Consider the following 21,700-nt stretch of genomic DNA (forward strand, 5'->3'; position numbering starts at 1 on the left):
CGTCGAGCGTCTACAATGTACCTTTAGCAAGTCCGAAGGGTTCCTGCAACATGTCAAACTCATAACAACTATAAGCTGTTAGTAAGCTGTGGCCGCAGAGGCCTTTGACCCTCTTCTGAAGGGACATGTGAAACCATCCCCCAACAGCAACCCCCCACAGGCGAGGCTCTGCTTCGATGGGCTGGACTCATGAACTATATGGTAGCACCAAATGCCATCCCCTTCAACCCATCAAAGGACTCCCGTCCTAAGGTTTTCCTTTGGCAAAGGAGCCCCCTTTTGTGTTCGGTCGGTATAACTTTGTGCTCGTAGTTTTTTCCAGGCGAAACGGCTCAAGTTTTACAACATTTTATTTTTTTTAATGGTTTTGCATTAAATGCCACAAAGGAGACGTTTTGATCCCGAATGAATGCCTTGACTACCACTAGGGATGGTTTGGATCTCAAATCGACAATTTAACTACCATAAAGACAATGGTTTGGACCCCGAACTGACATTTTTTTCAACTGGTCTTAGACTTTTTACCGCTATATATTTCACCCCTGAGGTCATTTTTACTATGAACTCTGATGCTTCAATCTTGTTCACACAACTCTTTTCACCCTGCACTAAGGCATCTGCAACCTTTCGCACACACAATCCAAATGGCCTAACACGATGGCGCTAAAGAGCAAATCTAGCAGGCTAAAGACATATTGGATTGGGCAATCTAAAGTTGATGATGAAACCTTAGCTAGACTGATCAAGGAAGGCCTTATTAGTGATGCCTCCAAAGTCAGGCTCCCGAAGGACCAGAAGTTTCCTACGCCAGAAGAAGACGAAGCCGTTGCGTTCATGGATTAATTTCGATCCAAGCTTCGCCTTCCATGTGATGAGATTGTCTTGAAGGTTCTAAAAATATTTGAAGTCTTCCTTCATCATTTGACACCGAACGCCTTCATTCGACTTAGTCTCTTCGCCTGGGCGGCGCGGTCAGAGGGAGCGAAGGCCTCGGTCAGAGCCTTCTTTACAGCTCAACAGCTCCACCACCAGCCGAAGCTAGTCTTGAAAGCCAGTGTCCGAAGCAAGGCTCACTACGATTGTGACAACTTTACCTACCGACCCAACCCGACGATGCCTACCGTGGCCTACAAGAATAAGTGGCCTAAGGATTAGACACAATGATGGTTCTACCACAAGGTGGACAAAAGGAGTACCTTGTATCCAAGTGCCAATAGTACAAAGGGAACTGAGTCACAAATGTGCCATTGAAGGAATCCCAACGGGCGGTCTTTGAGGCATTCACAAGGTGCGTGAAGTACTTGAGTATGTGTGACCTCGTCGAAGAGTTCGTGGCAGCTAGGGTGTGGCCCTTGAGCAAAGGGTGGTCCATCCCGGGCTTTGGCTCGAAAGGATCAGAGGGACTCTGCCGCCCTCAGGTCGATATTAGAGGGTTTACCGGTATATTTACTGAGCCCTTCTTTTTTTATTGTTCTTTGATTTTCTACCATTCTTACGTTTTGCACAGTGTAGTAGATTTGATAGTAGCTGAGGCAGAAGTCGAAACCATGCTTCTTCTAGGACAAGCTGAGGCTCAAATGCGCCGAACAGGCCCTCGGCCACCGGCTCAACCGGATTTTTGAGCTACGAGGGCTCACTTACTAGGATAGACCAAAGTTGTCCAGGTCTTCAATGACTCATGTCGAAGGTGGTCACTCTTCAAATGCTGACATCGATGAAGCATCTTCCGCTAAAATTCAGAGGAAAAGAAAAAATGGGGACCCTCTAGTTGAAAGAGACAGGAAGAAGAAAGCTTTAGCCCTGAAGAAAAAGCCTCGACCAATGGTCTTCAACAATTTGGGAGGTGAAGAAGACCTCGGGGGTTCCGAAGCCATTCCTGCATTACCCCTTAGACAGGCGCCCCAAAGGATGCACCAGAAGTCCCCATAGCTTCACAGAAGTATGCTACTACTACGCAAGTGAATCTCGCCCCCTCTTGCTCAGCGATGACAAGGAAGATGAGATGTTGGACCCGCAAGTTGCTACCGAGCCAGCAACGGAAGAAACAGAGAAAACTGACGAGACTAAAGATGTTGAAGGAGCAGGAATTGAGTCATCCCCCAACTCATCCTCCAACTCTACCTCTAGCCCCAAGTCGACCGAAGCTAACAGAGCCATAGAAATCGAAGAAGAGGGGAACGCTTCGCCACCTCGACCCCGTCGCGTAAGCAAGGATCTCATGTCTGTTAGCACCTCACACAATGCTAAGGTAATCGATACCGAAGCATTCAAGATTGCTTCATTTGAACCGAGTTCCGAGAAGGTGAAAGATGCAAAGAAAATATTCTATAGTTTCGTCCTTCCCAAGCTCGAGATACAACTGGCACAAAAACCTTCCTCTGAACTCAATAGACGCCTTCGACATGGAGGATGCAAGGCATTTTGACTTGTCATTAGGCTATCCTTTGCATACCCATTCTTATATTGTTGTGCTATCACATGTTACACTTCTCTCACGCGTTCTACGCAAACAAGCGGAGCAGGTAGAGAGTCGCGCGAAGGGTGTGAAGGCCTTGAAGGCCATGTATCTTGCGTGGGCAGAAGAATCCGAGGTTAAGCAAAAGAATTACGTCCTGCAAACGAAGGAGGTCATTCTGCAATTGCAAGAGCTTGAAAAGGAAGTGGCCAATCTTCGTTTGGATACACGAGACCTTGAACCAAAGGTAATGGCCCTCGTGCAAGCATTGAGGCATCCGAACCGAGCGTATTAGAGCTTTGAGCTCTTTACGATGTTGAAAAGGCTGAAAACCAACGGTTGCGTGAAGCATTGCAAGAGGCAAAGCAATTATCCTGCAATGCCATTAAAGAGCGGGTGGACATCCTGGAGCCGAGGGCAGTCAAGGCTAGCGAAGCTATCAGCCATACTCCTAAAAAATTAGGTGCTTCGGCTGTGCCTCCAGTGCTCAAGGAAGTTGATCTGAGCGACCTTCTCAATTGAATCACTGAGTCTTTTGGCAGCCTTCAGACTACAACCCAACTATATGGTGACTTTCTACTCCATGGTATCAGCTCGGAGCCTCATCCAATCAATTGAGTTGACTGGTTGCGACCATCATAAAGAGCTTCAGAGCTAATCATTCCGTTACTCTTCGGATTTGTCCACTGGAGTGGTGTCAAAGGCATCTAGGGCCTCTGCGAGATCATTTACTAGCAATTACTAGTGTAAGCATCGATGTGATCTAGCCCTTCAAGAGACGAAGAGTAACTGTCTTTTGGTACACCTTTGAATCAATTTGATCATTTCTCCAAATATTATTTATTTATTTTTGCTACAGGCTGTCGTGGAGACCAAAGGTGCTCCATCTTCTGCGGGACCCTCCGCTCAAGGAGCCTTGCAGTCTGCCTGCTTGCAAAGCATTGGGGACGAGCAGGTGTGAGCGATGAGCGACATGCTATCATGAGTTTGAAACACTCTATGATGCTTGAAGCGTGCAATATATACATTTGTTTAACTTCTTATTAAATATTTTAACAACCTTTGCTTCCTGCATAGGTCCTGCCTTCGGACACTGTGCAGGTAACCGAAGATGTTGTACCGATCACCATGATGCGGGATAATTTTTTCGTGTCTTGGACTTGTTGGGACTCTTTCCATTGTCGCCATCCTGCCATAAAGTTTGACAAGTATTGGCGAGTGAAGGCTAAGTTGCATGAGATGAGAAACGCTAACTCAAAAACATTTTGGGAGTCATTCTGCCCTTCGGACCTAGAGATCCTAGTGGGAAATCAGCAGGATAGCGCGTGAATTTATAGGTATTGTGTAAAAAAGGGGCTAAAAAGAAAGACTGGTAGAAAGAATATCTAACCCCCTCGTAGAGGATTCGCTATTGCTTTTTTTTCAAGGTAATAAATAAAGGACTATGAGCCTCAGCTTGTTTTATCAAGCCGAAAACTCAGCCAATGGACGAAACCTATGGATCCCCGCTCAGAAATTTTCAATTTTGTTATCGTTGAGGTTCAGGTCCTTCGCACATTACACCATATACGGAGGATCATAGTGCCTCGCCTGTGATTTCACATAGCACCTCTTCGGACAGCTATATCGGATCTCCATTAGATCCAACAGAGTCTTTTCATACTAGTCAAGGCATTGCTTTCGAATTTGGTCACAACCAATTGTATAATGACTTTGTAGATCCTGACACTGATGAATTTGCCGAATAAATATGTTATCTTTTGTTGTAGTCTCGGTAAGTCCTCGGCCCTAGAATTTCGAGTTGTAGAGACCTTCGGCAGCAACGTGCGTGAAGCATCAATAAAAAAAACATTACCCCCTAACTTTCAAGACGCAGGGACCTTCGGCAGCAACGTGCGCAAAGCGTCGATCGAAAAAATGTCACCCCTCTAGACTCACGTTTATTGATGATAATGTGGTGTTTGCATCTCTATGCAATTTGAGCATTATTTCAATTTCATTGGTACTGAAGTGTGTAGCCCCCACTTTGCCTTTTTTTTTTCTTTGAAATCAAGGAGTTTGTTTTGTTTGCTTTGTTTTAAGGTAAAGCAACACTTTGACTATTCCCTTCTGGTTGTCTGCTTTGACTTCGGTGCGAAGCTAGTACGCTTAGGCTCCATCTTTCTTTATGATCTGAAGGCATGTTTTAGTCTTTGGTGCGAGTACAGACTCTCTTAGCCCTCATCTTTATTTATGAGTCGAAGGCATGTTTTAGTCTTTGGTGCGAGGACAGGCTCCCTTAGCCCTCACATTTCTTTATGATCCGAAGGCATGTTTTAGTCTTCGGTGTGAGGACAAGCTCTCTTAGCCCTCATATTTTATTTCGAGGTGTGTTGCCTTTGCTTAAGGTTGAGCAACACTTCGTCTTTTCTTGAGGATTCGTACCTGTCTTTAAATTGAAGGGCAAGGTGTCAGGCACTGGCATTCTTTACCTTGATTTTTTCCTGGCTGGCTGCGGCCCGCTTTGCTTCGTCGATTGGTGTGCATCCTTCTATCAAAGTCTTGCACCACTTCGACGATGAATTATGCAGCAATTCACTAGGAGCATATGCTTTCTAGGGGGTTACTTTATATAATCATAAGGGTTTATAAAGGTGTCTGCCTCGTTAAAAATCTCACACCCTAGCGAAGGGTTCCCTCTATGAGGAAAGGAGTACAACACCTGCACATGAATTGAAATGCTAAATATAAAAATGCATGAAAGTAAAGGACTTCACCTACTATTATGAAGGTCTCTCTTGATATCTTCGTTTACACATGGTACTTGCAAAGGCTATCAGCATTTCAAGTGTATGGAATCTCTTCTCCTTCGAGAGTAGCCAAGTGATAAGACCCCAGCCTCTTCGAAGTCTTGACCAGGAAAGGTTCATCCCATTTGCTTCGGAGTTTTCCAACGGTCAAAGCATTTGAAAGCCTTCATAGCACTAGGTCCCTCGGGACAAACTCCTTCAAAGATATGCTCTTGTTCCTTCATATTCTTGTTTCCTCCTGGTACTTCATCAGGTTTTCCACAACATGCATTCTCATTTCCTCCAGTGCATCTTTGGTTATCATCTCTTCATTTTGATCCATCTCAGTTGTAACACAAAATTATTTGTTTTTACATTCCTCTGGAGTCATAGCTTCTTCTCCGAAAAGCAAGCGAAACAACATGAAACCCGTTGGTCTTGTTGCTATCATCTTGATTGACCATAATACCTTTGGTAACTCTTCAACCCACGTTTCCTTCTGCAAACCTTGCAAGTGCCTTGCCACTACTGTCATGATGATGCCATTCGCTCTCCATAGCTCCATTCGAGTGAGGATGGTATACCGAAGTGAAGTGAATTTTAATTCCCATGTCTTCGTAAAATTGTTTGAAGCATTCGTTGTCGAATTGTGTCTCATTGTCAACTGTTACTTCCCATGGAACACCGAAACGACAGATGATGTTTTGCCACAAGAATTTTTGTACATTTCTTGATGTCATCTTCGTCAATGGAGTTGCCTCCACCCATTTGGAAAAGTACTCGATAGCCACTACAGCGCAACAAAAGTTTCCCAAAGCAGTTGGGAACTATCCAATGATGTTAATCCCCCAGTGAGACAAAGGCCAAACTGATGGGATAAGTTGCATTGCTGACGAAGGTTTGCTTGAGCCCTTGACCATGTATTGGCACTTTGCACAACTTCGCACCGTGTTCTCTGCATCAGAGATGACCTTCGACTATTAGAATCCTTGCCTAAATGCCTTTCCGACAAGTGCCCTAGTGCCAATGTATGCGCCACACAATCCTTCATGTATTCCCTTGAGCAAATTTTATCCTTCTTTTAGGGTATGCACCGAAGCATTGCTCCACAAACTCCCACATTATACAAGTCAGCTCCCACAATCTTGTAGTTTCTAGCTCTTTGTAGCATACGCTTCGCCTCCATGCGATCTTCGGGCTCATAATGGCCCCGAAGGTAAGCTATTATAGAAGAGTGTCAATCTTCACTATCAATGATGGTGACACTTCATGCAACCTGCTATGGGGATCCAAAGGTTGTTGTCCTAAGAACTTGATAAAAGACATCCGGAGGGAGTGACAGACCTCACGCTGCAGCCTTGGCGAGGTCATCGGCCTCATGGTTGTCGTTTCTTGATATGTTTTTGACAGTGAACCCTAGTAAATATTTTTCCATGCTTCGCACAGCTGCCATATACTTAACCAGCTCCAACTCCTTCACTGGGAAAGTTTTGTCAATTTGGCCTACAACCACCTGAGAATCTATCTTGATCAGCATCCTCTGGGCTCCCATTGCTCATGCCTTACAAAGGCTGAGGAGAATCGCTTCGTATTCTGCGACTAGAAATCAAGTCTGGCTACGTACTATAGCTTCACACCCTAAGGTGAAGACACAACTGTTGTTTCGCCAGACTCCGAAGCCCCCCAAGCTCCATCACAATTTATGACCCAAACCGAGTCTAATGGTGTTTCTTCCAGGCCTTCGCTCTTTGGTGTCCAATCTGTTGTAAAATTCCATAAGGGCTTGTGATTTTATTGCTGTCCTCACGACGAAGGTTAGCATGAATGGTGCAAGCTCTGCGGCCCATTTTCCAATTCTTCTAGTGACTTCTCAATTTTCAAACATATTGTGAAGGGGTGTAGAAGTCGACACTGTTATCTTGTGCGCAATGAAGTAGAGCCAAAGCTTTCTCGAAGCCATGACCATGGTGTATGATGTTTTTTCATTTTAGAATAGAACTTCTTTGGCCCTGCCAATGCCTCTAACACATAGTACACTGAAAATTGTTGCAACTTCTCGTTGAGTTGCTTTCCTTGCACAAGCACGACACTTACTGCCGAAGGGAAAGCTGCTATGTAAAGCAATAACTCGGCCTTCGGATCCGAGCTAGTTAAAGCTGTGAACTTCGTCAAATAGTCTTTCAGTTCGTTAAAAGCATTTTGTTGCTCTCCACTATATCTGAAAGGGTCGGAGCCCTGGAGGATTTTGAAGAAAGGAAAGCTTTGCACAGCAAACTTAGCTATGAATTGGCCTAAAGCAGTTAATTTACTGCCAACCTCTGTGCCTCTCTTCTATTCTGTGGAGGCCTCATATTAAGTATTGCTTGGATTTTTTTTTCAGGATTTACCTTGATGCCTCTCTTTGACACCAAAAATCCCAATAATCTCCTTGAGCGTACGACAAATACGCATTTCTCTATATTCAATGTTAATCCCACACTTCGCAAATTGGCGAAGGTTTCTCGAAGGTCACCCAGATTGTCCTTCTCCCTATTGTTCTTCACGACTATGTCGTCAACATATGTAGATACACTTCTACCTAACTGTGTATTCAGCACAATTTGGAACAATCTGGTGAATGTTGGTCTGACATTCCTAAGGTCGAAAGCCATACTTACATAGCAATATATTGCAAAGGAGGTACTAAAACTTGTTTTTGCTTCATCCTCCTTGACCATTCAGACCTAATGGTATCCAGAATATGTGTCCAGAAAGCTTAGCATTTTACAGCCAGCTGCAGAGTCCACATGCTAATCGATGCATGGCAATGGAAAATCATCCTTCGTACATTCTCTGTTTAAGTTTAGTAAATCCACACACATTCTTCAACTGTCTTTACTTTTCTTGACTAACATTGGGTTCACTAACCACTCAAAATGGAGTGCTTCATGCATGACCCCGGATTCGAGCAGCTTCTATACCTCAGCCTTCGCTGCTTCTTCTCTCTCTTTGGAAGTTTTCTGAAGCCTTTGCTTTTTTGGCTTCGCGTTTGGGTCAACATTCAGAGTATGCTCAATGATATTTCTACTGACCCCTTGTATATCATTCCGCGTCCAGGTGAAGACATCCTCGTTGTCACGGAGAAATTCTATCATCTTTCATTCCATTTTGGCTTTGATGACCACTAATCTTTCCGGCCTATCCTAACACAACAACACTTTCTTAGTCTAGCCCTCGGGCTTAGCCCTCGACACTTTTTGTACCTGTGGTGAAGCTTCGACTTCCTGCAACCTTGACTGCGATTTTGTTACGACATGAACATTGCAGCAGCCCGGAGTGTATCCCACTTCAATTCTGTAGGCCACATGTTGATTTCCCAACACCGATATTACGCCTCCAGAGCTAGACATCTTCATGCACAGATAACCGCGGTGAACTTGTTTAGCACCCCCCTTCCGAAGATGACATTGTATGGATAGCTCATATCAACCACATCGAAGGTAATATCTTCTATCCGAAAATTAGACCCCTCATCGAAAGAGACAGGTATATGTGCCTTGCCCAAAGCATTGATTGATTTTCCTCTGAAACCTAGCAATGGTGATCTGGCTTGCTGTAAGACACTTTGCTCTAGTCCCATCCTATCAAAGGCATCGGCAAAGATGATATCTGTTGAGCTTTCTTCTTGAGATGTTAGCAGTGATGACAAAAGCATATGTGTGTGGGTAATCCAAAACCCTAATGTCCTCTTGTGAGAATGTGATGGGGACATGGGACCACTTTGAGCGGATGTAGGGAGGGTATACACCGACATGGTTAACCATTCGCGCATATTCTTTTCGCTGTCTCTTGGACTCTATTTTTTTATTTGATCCACCAGTGATTGCCAAAACCACGTTCAACCTGTGCGTTATCGTGTCCACGAATCTGCTAGTTTCTAGTGGGGCTTCAATTGCAGGCCTTAGCAGAGGGGGTGGCGGTGCTTCTTGAAAAGTTGTTGACTAACCATAGGATTAGTCTGGTGAAGTCGAATGTGCTGGGACATATGGCTTTGTCGAAGCCATTAATCACCATTAAGAAGTAAACACCAAAGGGTTCGACCCGTGAGCCTGAGCCTAGGTTTGCTAAAACTGCCACACGCTGCTTGGCCTATATGGTGTGACATGATGCACTACCCTGGCATGATAAAATGGCTACTTCCTCAGGCTTTCCTTCATGGCTATAACATGTGGACACTGCTTTGTCGTATGGCTAACACCTTTCGCCATGTAACTCACAATACAACGTGCATGGGTCACGCGGAGGTCGACCCCCTCTACCATTTCGACCTCCGCAACCTCTGCCGCTTCGGCCTCCATGGGTTCCTCTTCCATGGGCCTCGACGACCTTTATGAAGGCATTTTCTGAACTGGCTTCTATCTGGTTAACTTCTTTTTGTTTGGAGTTATACTCGAAGGCCTCATTCTTCTTTGAGTGCTTCGGCCTATCCTTTGGCTGGCCAACATTTGTTTTCTTATTTGACGGGTAAGTCTTTTATGTTTTCGACGCTGTCATTTTGCTTTTCCTTGGATGATGGTCCACCTCAGAACTTGCATACTCCTCCATTTTGTTAAAGAGTTCACGGACACTTTGCGGCCTCTTGCATTTCAACTTTCCTGCTAGTAGCCTTCCTCTGATGACTTGGATAGCGACATCAATAATCATGTCTTCGCTCAGTCCCTTCGTCTGACAGTGCACATGTATGAAATGACACATATAGTCTTTTAGTGACTCTATCGGCTATTGATTTACTATAAAGAGGTCTCCGGCTGTAATCTTCTCGGCTTGATGGCATTGGAAGTTATAGAAAAGAGTGTCGCGCAACTACTCCCATGCGTATATGGACCCCGGAGGTAAGGTGAAATACCAAGATCCTGCTATCCCTTTTATCACCTGCATAAAGGCATTCGCCAATGTTGGGTTGTCCCCACTGGCAGATTTAACAGTCGCCTCGAAACTCATGACGAATTCCCTTGGGTTTGATTCTCTATTGAACATAACCACTCTCAGCATCTTGAAACCCAAAGGCCATGGTTGGTTCTACAAGTCAATAGAGAGTGGTGATCTGAATCTCCTGCGCGCGACCTATACCGAAGATCATGCACAAGCCGTACTATGAATGCTGATGAAGGGGTGATGATATTTCGTGCTCACCTCTCATCGTAGCAGGTTAATTTGCTCCTACATTTGCTCTAGAGTTCTTCTAGCTTCTTCTGCTCTCCGACGATATTCAGCTGCCTTACTACTCGCTTCCAAGCTCTCTAGCATATGTTTCTTTTGTGCGAATTGTCTCTCTAGGTCCTCGGCTTCTAAGCGTGTAGCTCTTTCTACTTATTTTTCTTCTTCTTCATCTTTGTACTCCTCGACTTGTTCAAAGTCCTCAACATGAGGTGTCTTCCCTCTCACAACTGTCGAAGCTTCGAAACGAGAGCGAAGGCCTTTCTCAACCCTTCGCATTGAGGTGTTTGCATTTTCCTGGTAAGTTGGGTCTTTGTGGTTTCGACCCTCCCATCAGTTACCGTAGCCACCTAGCATTCTTCTTCTTGGATCTCTTCGTCTGCTTCGGTCGCGGTGATGTTCGGCTCAATAGCTGTCGAAGGGTTGGTCATGGTGGTGCCCCCCTCTAGAAGTTATTGCATCTGGTGCGATGATTCTTCAACGCCCTTAGGATTTTTCTTGGGTGGCATGGCTTCACAATTCGTTCGATCCCCATAGTTGGCGCCAACTGTTGGAAACTCTCGTAACCGAACCACGAAGGGGCCTTCGGCCCACTGGAATGGTCCGAAGGCAAGATGAGAGACACTCACTAAATTAGGAACTGTGTATCGTAATTAATGTCACACACTATTTTTAGTTATAGCGTCACCCTATTTATAGGTCGTACCCAACCACTCTCTATTACAATGTACAATAATACCCCTCTAACTATCACATTCCTGGCATATTCGAGTGCAGTGCGGTATTATCCCTAAGTACATCTGCCTCATTTACAATTATACCATTCTAGACCCTCGGTTGCCAGCATCAGTTTTGCCTCTCGAAGGTTTACGGCCAATGGCACCTTCGGAGCACCCTCGGTCGTCTTCCTCACGGCACCATGCGATGGTCTTCGCCTTGCCTCCGAAGGCTCGCTAAGGGCTTCGCCTGCGACGGTGCCTCCGGCATCCCTTCGGTCGACTTCCTTGTGAATCCCAATGTAGATCTTCGGTCAACTTTTGAAGGCCCATCAATGGATTCGCCAATATCGGCATCCGAACACGCTTTGGTGGCGTTGAGTGTCTACAACGTACTTTCGGTAAGTCCGAAGGGTTCCTGCAACATGTCAAACCCATAAAAATTGTAACCTATTAGTAAGCGATGGTCGCAGAGGCATTTGACCCTCTTTTGAAGGGGCCTGTGAAACTATCCCCCACCACAACATCAACGTTGTTGGGGTTGGAGGGCAAGTGGAGGTGGTCAAAGGAGAAGGCGAGCTTGATGAGCTCAGACTCGAGCGTGCATGTGATGTTGAGCATGATGCTGTTGCACTAGTCCACGCGGAGCAGGGCCTCCGAAATCTCAGCCATCGGGGTGGGGGCACCATCACGGTGGTGAGGAGGAGGAAAAGGACCCATAGGACTATCCTGACAGGTGGCGAGATGGCCATTTGGTGGTGCGGTCTAGCTTAGGGAGTAGGTGGAGGCGACAATGGCTAGTGAGATTCAGAGGTTGAGTGGCACATCAAAGGGGTGGTGTGGCATGTCTTCTCTTTGACATTTCCACATGCAGCTCGAGGAGATGAGGAAGAAGGGGAGGATGTGAGGTGTCATTGGCCATGTGAGACCCACTGCCACATGCGAGCCATGACATTTGAAACCACCCTAAAAACCACCGAGGGGAGTGATTTGCATGGTATCGAAAAGTTGAGGGAGTCATGATATCTGGTTTTGTGGTTAAGTGAGGAAAATCAGACCAAGACAAGAGTTAAGAGAGATCAAATAGACTTCTTCCAATCACGAAATGCTAACCGTTGCACACTGAGCTGGGCCCTGTATTGGTGTAGGTGGCGAGAGATGTCTCTAGAACACATGATTGGCTCTAATGCACATCTTAGAGGTGTTATCCTTAATGCTTATTCATGTCAACCATCAGATGTGCACTAGGTTATCAACAAATAATCTCCCAAGATGCAACAAAGCCCCATCGTTTGCACGTGCACTCGTGAAGATGAGCATGGGTGCTCTTCAGACTTTGTTGGACTGTCAACTTCTAGATAATAATAATCCTGCAGAAGTATTGCATGCTAGTGAAATGAGTAAGAGTGTTTTGACATTATAGCCTTGTGTTCTTGGTTTCGCATTCTTGCCATGAATAACATAGAGCCGTGCTCTATTTATAATTTACCAATAACCATCACTCAGAGACACGACTCTTCATAAATCATCAATATACACAATGATTCATCACTAAAAGACACATCTCTTAATGAATCATCAAAGGACACAATGGTTCATCAGCCATCGCAACTATTCAACATTTAGCACATGTGTAAGTTGTTGTCATGGCATACAAAACAATAACCTCTAACATGTGGTTACAAATGCAGATGCCGCATACATGCAATATTAAACTTAATACAAATGGCTATTAACATGATCTATTGGACCATTTTTCCATGACAATGCCCCCCCCCCCCCCCCACTTATGACAAAACAAATAAGAAATAAGCAATCAAATTTAGACCCAAAATAATCTACTTTATTTTGAAAATCTCCAACACCCTGGTCAGCCGCGGACGAGAAACGCGACGCGATCACGCCACAGTGGTGGGCTGCGGCTATGCATCGCCATGCGCGCGCGTGGCGAGAGGACAACGGCAATGCGTCAATGACATCTCCGGCACGTCCTTGGCACCGTATGCGCTGAGTGGCCACGAGCACACGAGCGCGGCAGGGACGGCCTGTCGTGAGGAACCGGAGGCGGCGCGTCGTCGCGAGCGTGAGCTGGGGTGCCGTCGTCTGTGAGAGCCGCTGCCACCACCCTGGCCGGTCTTAAAAACCACCGGCTTCCACAAAAATTGACTCCAGCGAGTGCAGAGAGCGGGCGCGGGCGCCGCCGGTCAGCCGGTGCCGCCACCGAGAGCTGCGGCAGGACTCGATGGCGTTACAGGTGGGGGATTCGGCGAGGTGCTGCATGGCCGCATGTGCCTTGAACCTAGCACGTTCGCTATCCGCATCCAACTTGATCAGAGTTGGCCCATGCAGCCCGGGCTGCCTAAACCGAACAACAAGACCGAAACACAGGGAAAATAATCGAACGAGACCTAGTCTAATTAATCCGAGGCTATATCCAATTCATAACGTAACATGTGACAAATTACTATAAAACTTATGATAAAAACAAATGAAATCATATATGATGAAACAAAAATAAATAAATAAATTGCCACACATCTTGCTATGAATAAGTCTAAACTCCAAATGTATTAAACCCTGTGTTATATGGACACAGGTGCAGGTGTCAGAGTTCGACTCATATCGGAGCGTTCGATTCAGCAAAAAAATTTAGGACACGCCAAATACCACTTAGAATCTAACACGGTGTCGGAATCCGATACGCGAGTGTCCGACTCAGAAAAAAAAAATAGACACGTGTCCGAGTAACACAGATTAGACCAGGTCTTATAGTATTATTTTCCCGAAACACGGTAGTTGGGCCTCTCTCCTCAACCAATGCCGGGGGCGGTGCATACTTTTCCTTATTTGCACTCGGCTAATTCACGGTGTACCACAGTACCAGGAACCCCAGCAGAGGGGTAACAGACCGTCACTACTTCCCTGTGTATCCAGGTTTCCTTTTCTCCGCAAATGCAGCCAGGCCTTCAAGGCAATCCTTCGTGTGCAGCAGCTGCTCGTAGCATTCCCCTTCGACAGCCAATGCCGAGCACATGTCGGCCACCTCCGTCCCCTGATCGATAGCCTTCTTCGCCATTCTTATCCCCAAGGGACCCTGGAAGAAAAATAAACAAGCTCAGAGCAGCTACAGGTATGGACCGCTGGATCAGTAATCTCCATGAAATTACTCCCGCAACTTTTATTTATTTATAGTATTTTCACTGATTTTTTTTCATGAGTTGTTGACAATCGCTGGTAAAAACTTATTCGTATTCATTGTTCTGCGGGAGAAAGGGAGTTGTGAATGTGTACTGTGCATTGTGAATGCTTAATCAGAAATCGGAAATCATGGAGAACTTTGTGTGTTCAAATAATCAAATGAGAATGATCCTTACTTTCTGAGTTATCTCACGGGCAATGTCAAGAGCTTTTTGATAAGCCTCCCCTTCTGGAACGCAATAGTTTGCTAGTCCTGCAACACAAACAGGTATCTAAGAATCTTTCTAAGAAGTGATAATAGTAATTTTATAGGAAGAAAGTGTAACAAGACAAGCCTTTACCCATCATTACAGCTTCAGTTGCATCACATCTACGGCCAGTGAATATCAGTTCCTTTGCTCTGGACCTCCCTACCATCCTAGGAAGACGCTGTGTGCCCCCAGCTCTGTATGGTGCAGCAAATGGAGGTTATCCGCTAAAGCAGATTTCTTCGCTAGTTTTGGTTGGGTTTTGTACAGTTTTTAATGTTTCATCAAGAAATGCATTTAACATAAGTCTACAGTCAAAACATGCAACGGGAAGATTCCATCATGACAAAACAGTGTCAATTTTGATTCTGCAAAAATAAACAGATCATGTGAAGACATGCTTGTCAGTATCACCTTTTCAACATAAAAAATATATATCAAATTGACTATTTGAGGGTATAAAATTCATGTGGATGTCTACCTGTGCAAATTACTTACGTTTGCATCAGTTGTTTTTAATTTTCGTCAGCATGTTGAAGAAGAACTTATGTTAATAATAAGGTCAGTCTTAAGCATAATGTTGGCGTGGTCTTCCTGAGCTATCGCATTGTATTGCAGATGCACAACAGTTAGTATCTCCCTTATGAGCTTCACAATTCATGTTTATGAAATCACGTCTACTGATGGTTAAAGTTACCGCTTCACTGTTATGTGTAACAAAATTGCACTGGTATGGAGATTCTTCAAGTAGGACAGGCCATTTTGTTTCAAACCATCTTGAAAATTTCTCAGACTATTCGTTTATAAAAGTAAAGCACTATGTTGGTTACATACCCAGGTATAATAGCAAGGCCTGTTTCTGGCAGTCCAAGTTTCGCATTTTCCCCTGCAAATCAGAGTTAAGGCATGAATTTAAATACTGAAACAAAAGGAGCTAAATTATCTGGAGTCTGGACATAATTTGGTGTACTCCAGATTAAAAGCATTACCACATATGCGTAGATCGCATGAAAGAGCCAGTTCTAGCCCACCACCCAAAGCAGCTCCTTCAATGACAGCAATTGTTGGAATAGGGAGTGCCTGTTCAAACAAGCTGTGATTTGTAAGTACTGTAAGGACAACATATGCACATCGAGTAACCATGGCCAACGATAAGAAAAATCGAGTCATGTGCAGAATTTGTATGGAGATGTGCATACTTAAACGTTTGCCATTTCTCATTTTGTTGACTTACTACTACAGATGCAAAAGAGCATGTTAAAACTTTAATTCCAGGTACAAACCTCAAATGACGAGAATGTAGACCTTAAGGAACTAGCATACTCTCGAACTTCAGAAGAGCTCATTAGCCTCCTTTCCTGTTAACAATAGTATTGCTCTCAGATGTGGCTCACATGATTTCATGTTTCACTACAGTGGTTGTGATGTTTTTTAATTCTGAACTGATACAAAGGTGAAATGAAAGGGACACCGGCAAGGAGGCAAGTACTACTGTATTAATTGTGATATGTCAAACAAATTGGTTGAGAAATCAATGTCATCAAGGGGTGTGCAAAGATGATCATTTTGCAGTACTCTGATGTCTATTACATAATAGATGCTGATGACAATCATTTTATAGCTGTTACGAGAAATGAGAAATATGCTAGAAATTCTCTCGAAGATACAAAAGCATCCAACCTTTGTTTTGGTGGGACCTAATCATAATTAAATCGTAAGAACAGTTTTCATCATTGGAAGTTATTGATAAGAAATAATCTGAAAACATAGAAACAATTAACCACCACTAAAAATGAGGTTTGAAACTTAGTAATCATCATTAAAAGGGAAAGAAACAAAATATGAAGAAGAGGGACAAGAAATGGAAAAAACTGAAGATTTCTATATTATTTTCATTGTACTAGGATATGAATTTATTTGTATTTAATACATACCAAAATTATACTGAATCATATCTAGAGCAACCGCACAATCCCATGGGCAATCAAGGTGTTCAACTAATAAATAAGTTCATAAATCTTCTAATCATTCATCTGAGAATTCATAGGTGTTCCTCGTTAAGCCACACTCTTCAATCTTTACTAATTATAGACCCTAGACTTTCTAGAATTCTCATTCAAAACATTTTTTAAGGAATTGTCTTTCAAAACAAGAACCTCATCTATTTTTGTCTCATGTACTTATATGCTCCACAAGATACCGACTCCTCCATATGCTGTCTTAACAATGAGTCCTTTTCCCTCCACTCCACTTATTCTTTTTCCCCTTTAAATATTAAATTTAGCAAGATGCAGATTTTTTTTTTCCTGAACATCAATGTCAGCATTGCACAGTTCACGCATCAGTTTCGTTGACAACCCTTTTCAACTACTCTTCAATCATTTATAATAAAACTCATCTGGAATTCGCACATGCACCACCTAAACCATTTTCACCTGTCTTCTACTCAAACTAAAACTCTGATCAGTCACTCGCTGTTCATTCAATCGTGTCCATTGTCTAAAACCCATCTCACCAAGGTGAGCAAAAGTCCAGACCTTGAGATCGGCGCCTGCGCAGAAAGCCCCCCGCACGGAGCTCGCAACCAGGACGACCTTCGCCGTCGCGTCGGCCTCAATCTTCTCTATCGCGCTCAGTAGCCTCCTCATCACATCCCAGTTGATGGCGTTCTTGGCCTCCGGGCGCTCAAGCCTCAGCTCTACGATCCCTGATCCCGGCCACGCGTCAAAGAATAATCAAAAGGAGCAATTTTACCACAACTCTTAAGAAAAGCTGGAAGCTGGAATTTTTAAGAGGAGACAGTGAAATAGATTAGAAGTTGGGGGGGGGGGGGGGGGGGTCACGGACCGGAGTCAGGTGCGGAGAGCTTCTGGAGGCGGACGGGCTCCGGCTGGGCTAGGATTTGGAAGGTGCGTGCGAACAGGGAGTGGTGGGCGGTGGTGGATGTGGAGGTCGCCGGAGCGTGGTGGCCGGCAAGGTGGCCGGAGACGGCGAGGAGGCCACGCGAGCTGCGCATTCTGGAAGGGGTCGGTTGGGACTTGGGAGGCGAGTTTGGTGTTAGGACAGGGGTGTAGCTAGTTAAATGCTGGCCGTGACGAAAGCTAAAAAATTACTAACTTGCTTAACGGACCTTCAACTGTCAGAGCCAAATTGGGTTCGTGGAAGGGAGATTAGGAAGTGCCCACAGTAAATGTATGCACGGATTGAGCACTGAAACCAGTAGGAACTAGTAATACAAGCTTACAGGGGTCAGAAGGTATTTAACATTTTGACATGACATCCAAGAGTTGAAAATTTCAGCTTATCTTTGAGACTTCGACTACGAGGAGGGAGAGCCGGTCACCCGGTCTCTCTCAAAATAAGTGAACCAACGAACAAATTTCCTGAGGCAAAGGAAACATCAAGGTCAAGCTTTCACTCAATTGATTATATTGAGCACATGCGATTGCTTAATTTTCCTGTACACGCATCGGTATCGAAAAAAGTAAAGTAAAAGGAGAGATCTTTCCCCGCCTCGCATCCGCAACTAACGAAAGAATTCTTCCTTCTACAAAATTTACAAGGCGGTCCACTAAGGCAGACGTAATCCCCGTCACGAGGAGGGGCTCGCGACGGCGCAGTTGCCGTAGGTCATGCTCCGGCCAACGTCCGCCGGCGCGGCGGGGTCGACGCTGAGCTCTCGCGCCCGGTTCACGTACTCCTTCTTGACGTTGCCCCTCTGCAGTTGCAGCAGCCGGATCACGCTGCGCCGCGCGTCGTGCCGGAACGGGCGCCCCGTCCCCGTGAACCCGTCGATGAGGTGCAGGTACGCCTCCAGGTCGTGCCGGCACGCGGGCCCCGCGTCCGGGCGGAGGCACGGCGAGTTCTTGCTGTCGATGCGCAGCTCCGCGCCCACGTGCTGGTACTGCTCCTTCTTGTGCGGCAGCCGCGGCGCCACCCCGGGCACCTTGGTGACCACGTCGCCGGCGTTCACGATGCGTAGAACGTTGACCTTGCCGCTCTTGCTCAGCCTGTCCACGAACGCGGCGTTGCCCACCTTGGGCCCACCGAAGGAGACCACGGCGACGGGCGGCGCGTCAGGGATGGACGTGGCGACCTCGTCGGCGACGAGGAGCGCCAGAGCGGAGCCGAGGCTGTGGCCGACAACTGTGATGCTGAGCTCCTCGCCCTTGTACTTCTCCATCAGGCGCCGGACCTCGTCCATCACCTCGGCCGAGAGGCTCTTCACCTTCTCCCCTTCCGTCTTGTACAGGCTCAAGAACCCCCGCGCCACCTTCGGCTCTTCCGCTCCCCTGTCCGGCCCGTCGCTGCTCTCGCCGTCGAGGGGCACCAGCGAGGTGCGGAGGTTCTCGGCCCACTCGAGGCAGGTGGCCGTGCCGCGCAGCACGATGGCGATGTCGCGGCGGCCCATGCGGGCGACCTCCCTCTCGGACTCGCACACGGAGACGTAGCCGATCCAGTTGGACTGCTGCGTGAGCCACTCAGGCGTGTTGGGGCGCTTGGCCCACGGCGGCATGGAGAGCGCGGAAGTGGCGAAGAGGCTGCGCGTGGGGCGGTAGGAGCGGTCGGGGAGCATGAGCCCACGGTGCCTCGCCGACGCCGTGGGCAGCGAGTGGAAGGCCTGGTACGCAGCCTGCACGAAGTCGCCGTAGCGGAGGAGCTCGCGGCGGAGGTCGGAGTCGAGCGGGTCGAGGAGGCCGGCCCACCCTCCTTCCCCGTGGAGGCTGCGCCACTTCGGCGCGATGGTGCACCTCGGTGACGCGCGCGGGGAGTCGGCTGAGAGCAGCTGCTGCATGTGCATGAGGCTGCGCGGCGACATGTGCTCATCGGCCGTGGTGCGTGCCCTCATCCCGGGCATGGGCACGAAGAAGGACAGGTTCAGCGCGTTGAGCAGGCCGTGCCTGACGTTGAGTGGCTCCTGCTCGCTGTCCTCCTCCTGCTTGGCTGCGGCGTGGCTCGCCAGCCTTGGCACCTGCGGCGGTTTCCCGAGCACCCGGTCAAGGTTGGCGATGTGAGCCCTGGCGCCATCCGTCGCCGCAGACGATCCCCCGGGGCTGGCCGAGCGCAGCGCCTGTCCCTGCGTGCTCGGGTTCAGCGGCGACGGCTCCCGGCGCGGCGACGTGCGAGGCTGGACCGAGGGGGGGGCGTGGCGCGGCACGACGTGCCCGGGCACCGGCGAGGTCGTGGGCGCGGACACCACGGCGGCAATTGTCATCTGCTCGCTCCTTCGTCAATTGCAGCTCAGAACCGATCAGATGTACTAGCTTCCCAAATGTGGAGGTAGCACACCACGGGCTGGTGGGTTTTATAAACGGGAGGAAGAGGCCAAGTCGTAGAATTTATTAATGGAGTGGTTGCCACTTGCACCTTCCATGCCCCCATGTCGCGGGTGGCCTACGCGCCCTGCTGCGGAGGGCGCGAAAGGGTTGTCCACCGCGCGGGGCAACTGCCGAGCCGAGCGCCTGCGACTAGTCCACGCCTGTGACAGCGTTGAGTCGCCAGCCGCGCCGCGCTCGGTGAGGCGCGCGTAGCTACGCGGTGCTGCGTTGGACCTTGCTGCCGCCTTGAGGCGGCGCGCTGTCAATTCGCGTTCGACGCGTCAGGGTGGAATCGGCGCATGGTCGCGGCCCGGTACGGCCCTCGGTTTGATATTCTCCGAGGAGCGCGTGCGCCCAAATCGCGTACGGTTTCCTGGTCCCGGTAAATGTTTAGAACGAGCAAGGCGGCACGCTAGGGTCTGGATTCACATTTGGTGATGACGTGCTGGCTCTCCGATGCGAGAAGTGTTGACTGCCGGATGCCGGTAAGCAAATCCAGCTTCGAACTCGCGAGACGAGATCAGGAAAGTTGCGGTTTGTCTAGTCAAACCACCGTGTCCATATGTGCCGGACCCGACCCTGAGCCTGAATTCAACTCTCGCCTCTTTGTCCCCCAAGCTGATCCGATCCGGCTCTCCCGTTTGGAGACATGGTTTCCAAGATTGATAACCCATCTCCATTGTTTATTATAGAACGAATCATCTTCGTAGCAAGTCAGGCGAGCTCGATCGCTGGCCTTAAAGAAAAGTCAATGATTTCATGAGAAATTATAAAAGGTGGCGGTATGGAATTTTTTCGTATGAACGTGCGGGGACGGACTGGAGTCGTTGGTGAACAGAGAAAATAGTCTTCGAAACGCAATTGCATTTGAACTGAAACAACAAGGTCAGCAGCACCAGCTGGATCCCTGATCATCTCGTAATAACATGTGGTCCTATTCGGCAGTCCAATCTCTCCTCATATTTTTTCTTCAGCTATAGAGCTAGCGAAAGACATTTCAGCAGAAGCTGCTTTTCAATTATTTTTCTCTTTCCTTTATCTTTTGTTTCCCCTCCGTTTTGTAAAGTACTCTTTTTTTATAAAGCATGGTGATCATTGTATCAGCTTTCTTTTCAAGTTAGGTAATAGTTCAATATCCTGGATCGGATCTACGAATTTCAGCTCGTTTTATTTGCTAGGAACAGTGCATGTTAGGACATGAAAAATTCTATAACCACTGCACACGCATGCACTATCAATACTGTTTATTTGCATTGAGATTCATACTGTATAGATATGTAAAAAGAAAAATCATATTATAGGTGAGAAAATCAACGGATCGACAGATATCAAGTGAGAGAAATGAATGTACGAGATAACCTGTATGTCTACAACCGTGAAGAGAAATAGATATACGAGATAACCCGTGTATCCACGCCCATATAAAATTGTCTTTCCTGCAAGTTGACCCACTCTAAAATCTTAATGGACAATTCCATCATTTCAAGCACATGACAAGGTACTAGAGGCCAGCAGAGATGTGCTGAATAATGCCGGTGGCCAATTAAGTAACAGAATGGATTTGTGCAATCACGGATCATGGTGGACGGGGACGAGCAACGAACCGATAAAACAAAGGGATATTAATCCGTGGCGTGAAGAACGCAATTTGACGTCGAGAGGAACGTGATAAATGAAAGTCGGATCAGTTGGCGATCTCAAAAAATGAAAGTCCACGTACGCTAACCACCACGCGGGCCGGCGGGGGGACTAATGGACGACAATTTTATTGTCTCTCCCCACTGATTTTGTTTGAGATCGA

At 46.9% G+C, this 21,700-nt stretch overlaps 2 protein-coding genes across 3 annotated transcripts; both read right to left on the reverse strand.

Annotated features, from left to right (window-relative positions):
• Window positions 1-13,787: 13,787 nt before the first annotated feature.
• Window positions 13,788-17,834, reverse strand: LOC133921637 (probable enoyl-CoA hydratase 2, mitochondrial). Of its 2 annotated transcripts, XM_062366598.1 has the most exons (8): window positions 17,429-17,834; window positions 17,119-17,288; window positions 15,865-15,939; window positions 15,571-15,661; window positions 15,416-15,467; window positions 14,675-14,778; window positions 14,510-14,586; window positions 13,788-14,229 (listed from the first exon to the last, which is right to left on the reverse strand). In XM_062366598.1, exons 1-8 carry the CDS (start codon window positions 17,595-17,597, stop codon window positions 14,050-14,052), a joined length of 918 nt encoding a protein of 305 aa, XP_062222582.1. In that variant the 5' UTR covers window positions 17,598-17,834; the 3' UTR covers window positions 13,788-14,049. The 2 variants fall into 2 exon arrangements, with proteins under 2 accessions (XP_062222582.1, XP_062222584.1); XM_062366600.1 differs by lacking the exon at window positions 15,865-15,939.
• Window positions 17,835-17,981: 147 nt separating this feature from the next.
• LOC133921636 (phospholipase A1-Ibeta2, chloroplastic-like) lies at window positions 17,982-19,953 on the reverse strand. The gene has a single exon (XM_062366597.1). It carries the CDS (start codon window positions 19,794-19,796, stop codon window positions 18,174-18,176), a length of 1,623 nt encoding a protein of 540 aa, XP_062222581.1. The 5' UTR covers window positions 19,797-19,953; the 3' UTR covers window positions 17,982-18,173.
• Between the last annotated feature and the right edge of the window lie 1,747 nt (window positions 19,954-21,700).

Source organism: Phragmites australis, chromosome 6, assembly GCF_958298935.1.
Source record: "Phragmites australis chromosome 6, lpPhrAust1.1, whole genome shotgun sequence".
Taxonomy (NCBI): Eukaryota; Viridiplantae; Streptophyta; class Magnoliopsida; order Poales; family Poaceae; genus Phragmites; species Phragmites australis.

Bases quoted from the DNA above. Each gene is read 5' to 3' on its own strand.
- LOC133921636 (XM_062366597.1), bottom strand. From the start codon at position 19,796: ATGACAATTGCCGCCGTGGTGTCCGCGCCCACGACCTCGCCGGTGCCC.
- LOC133921637 (XM_062366598.1), bottom strand. From the start codon at position 17,597: ATGCGCAGCTCGCGTGGCCTCCTCGCCGTCTCCGGCCACCTTGCCGGC. The intron at 17,289-17,428 runs GTCCGTGACCCC...GGCCGGGATCAG, and splicing joins GCTCTCCGCACCTGACTCCG to GGATCGTAGAGCTGAGGCTT. The intron at 15,468-15,570 runs GTAATGCTTTTA...TCTGATTTGCAG, and splicing joins ATGCGATCTACGCATATGTG to GGGAAAATGCGAAACTTGGA.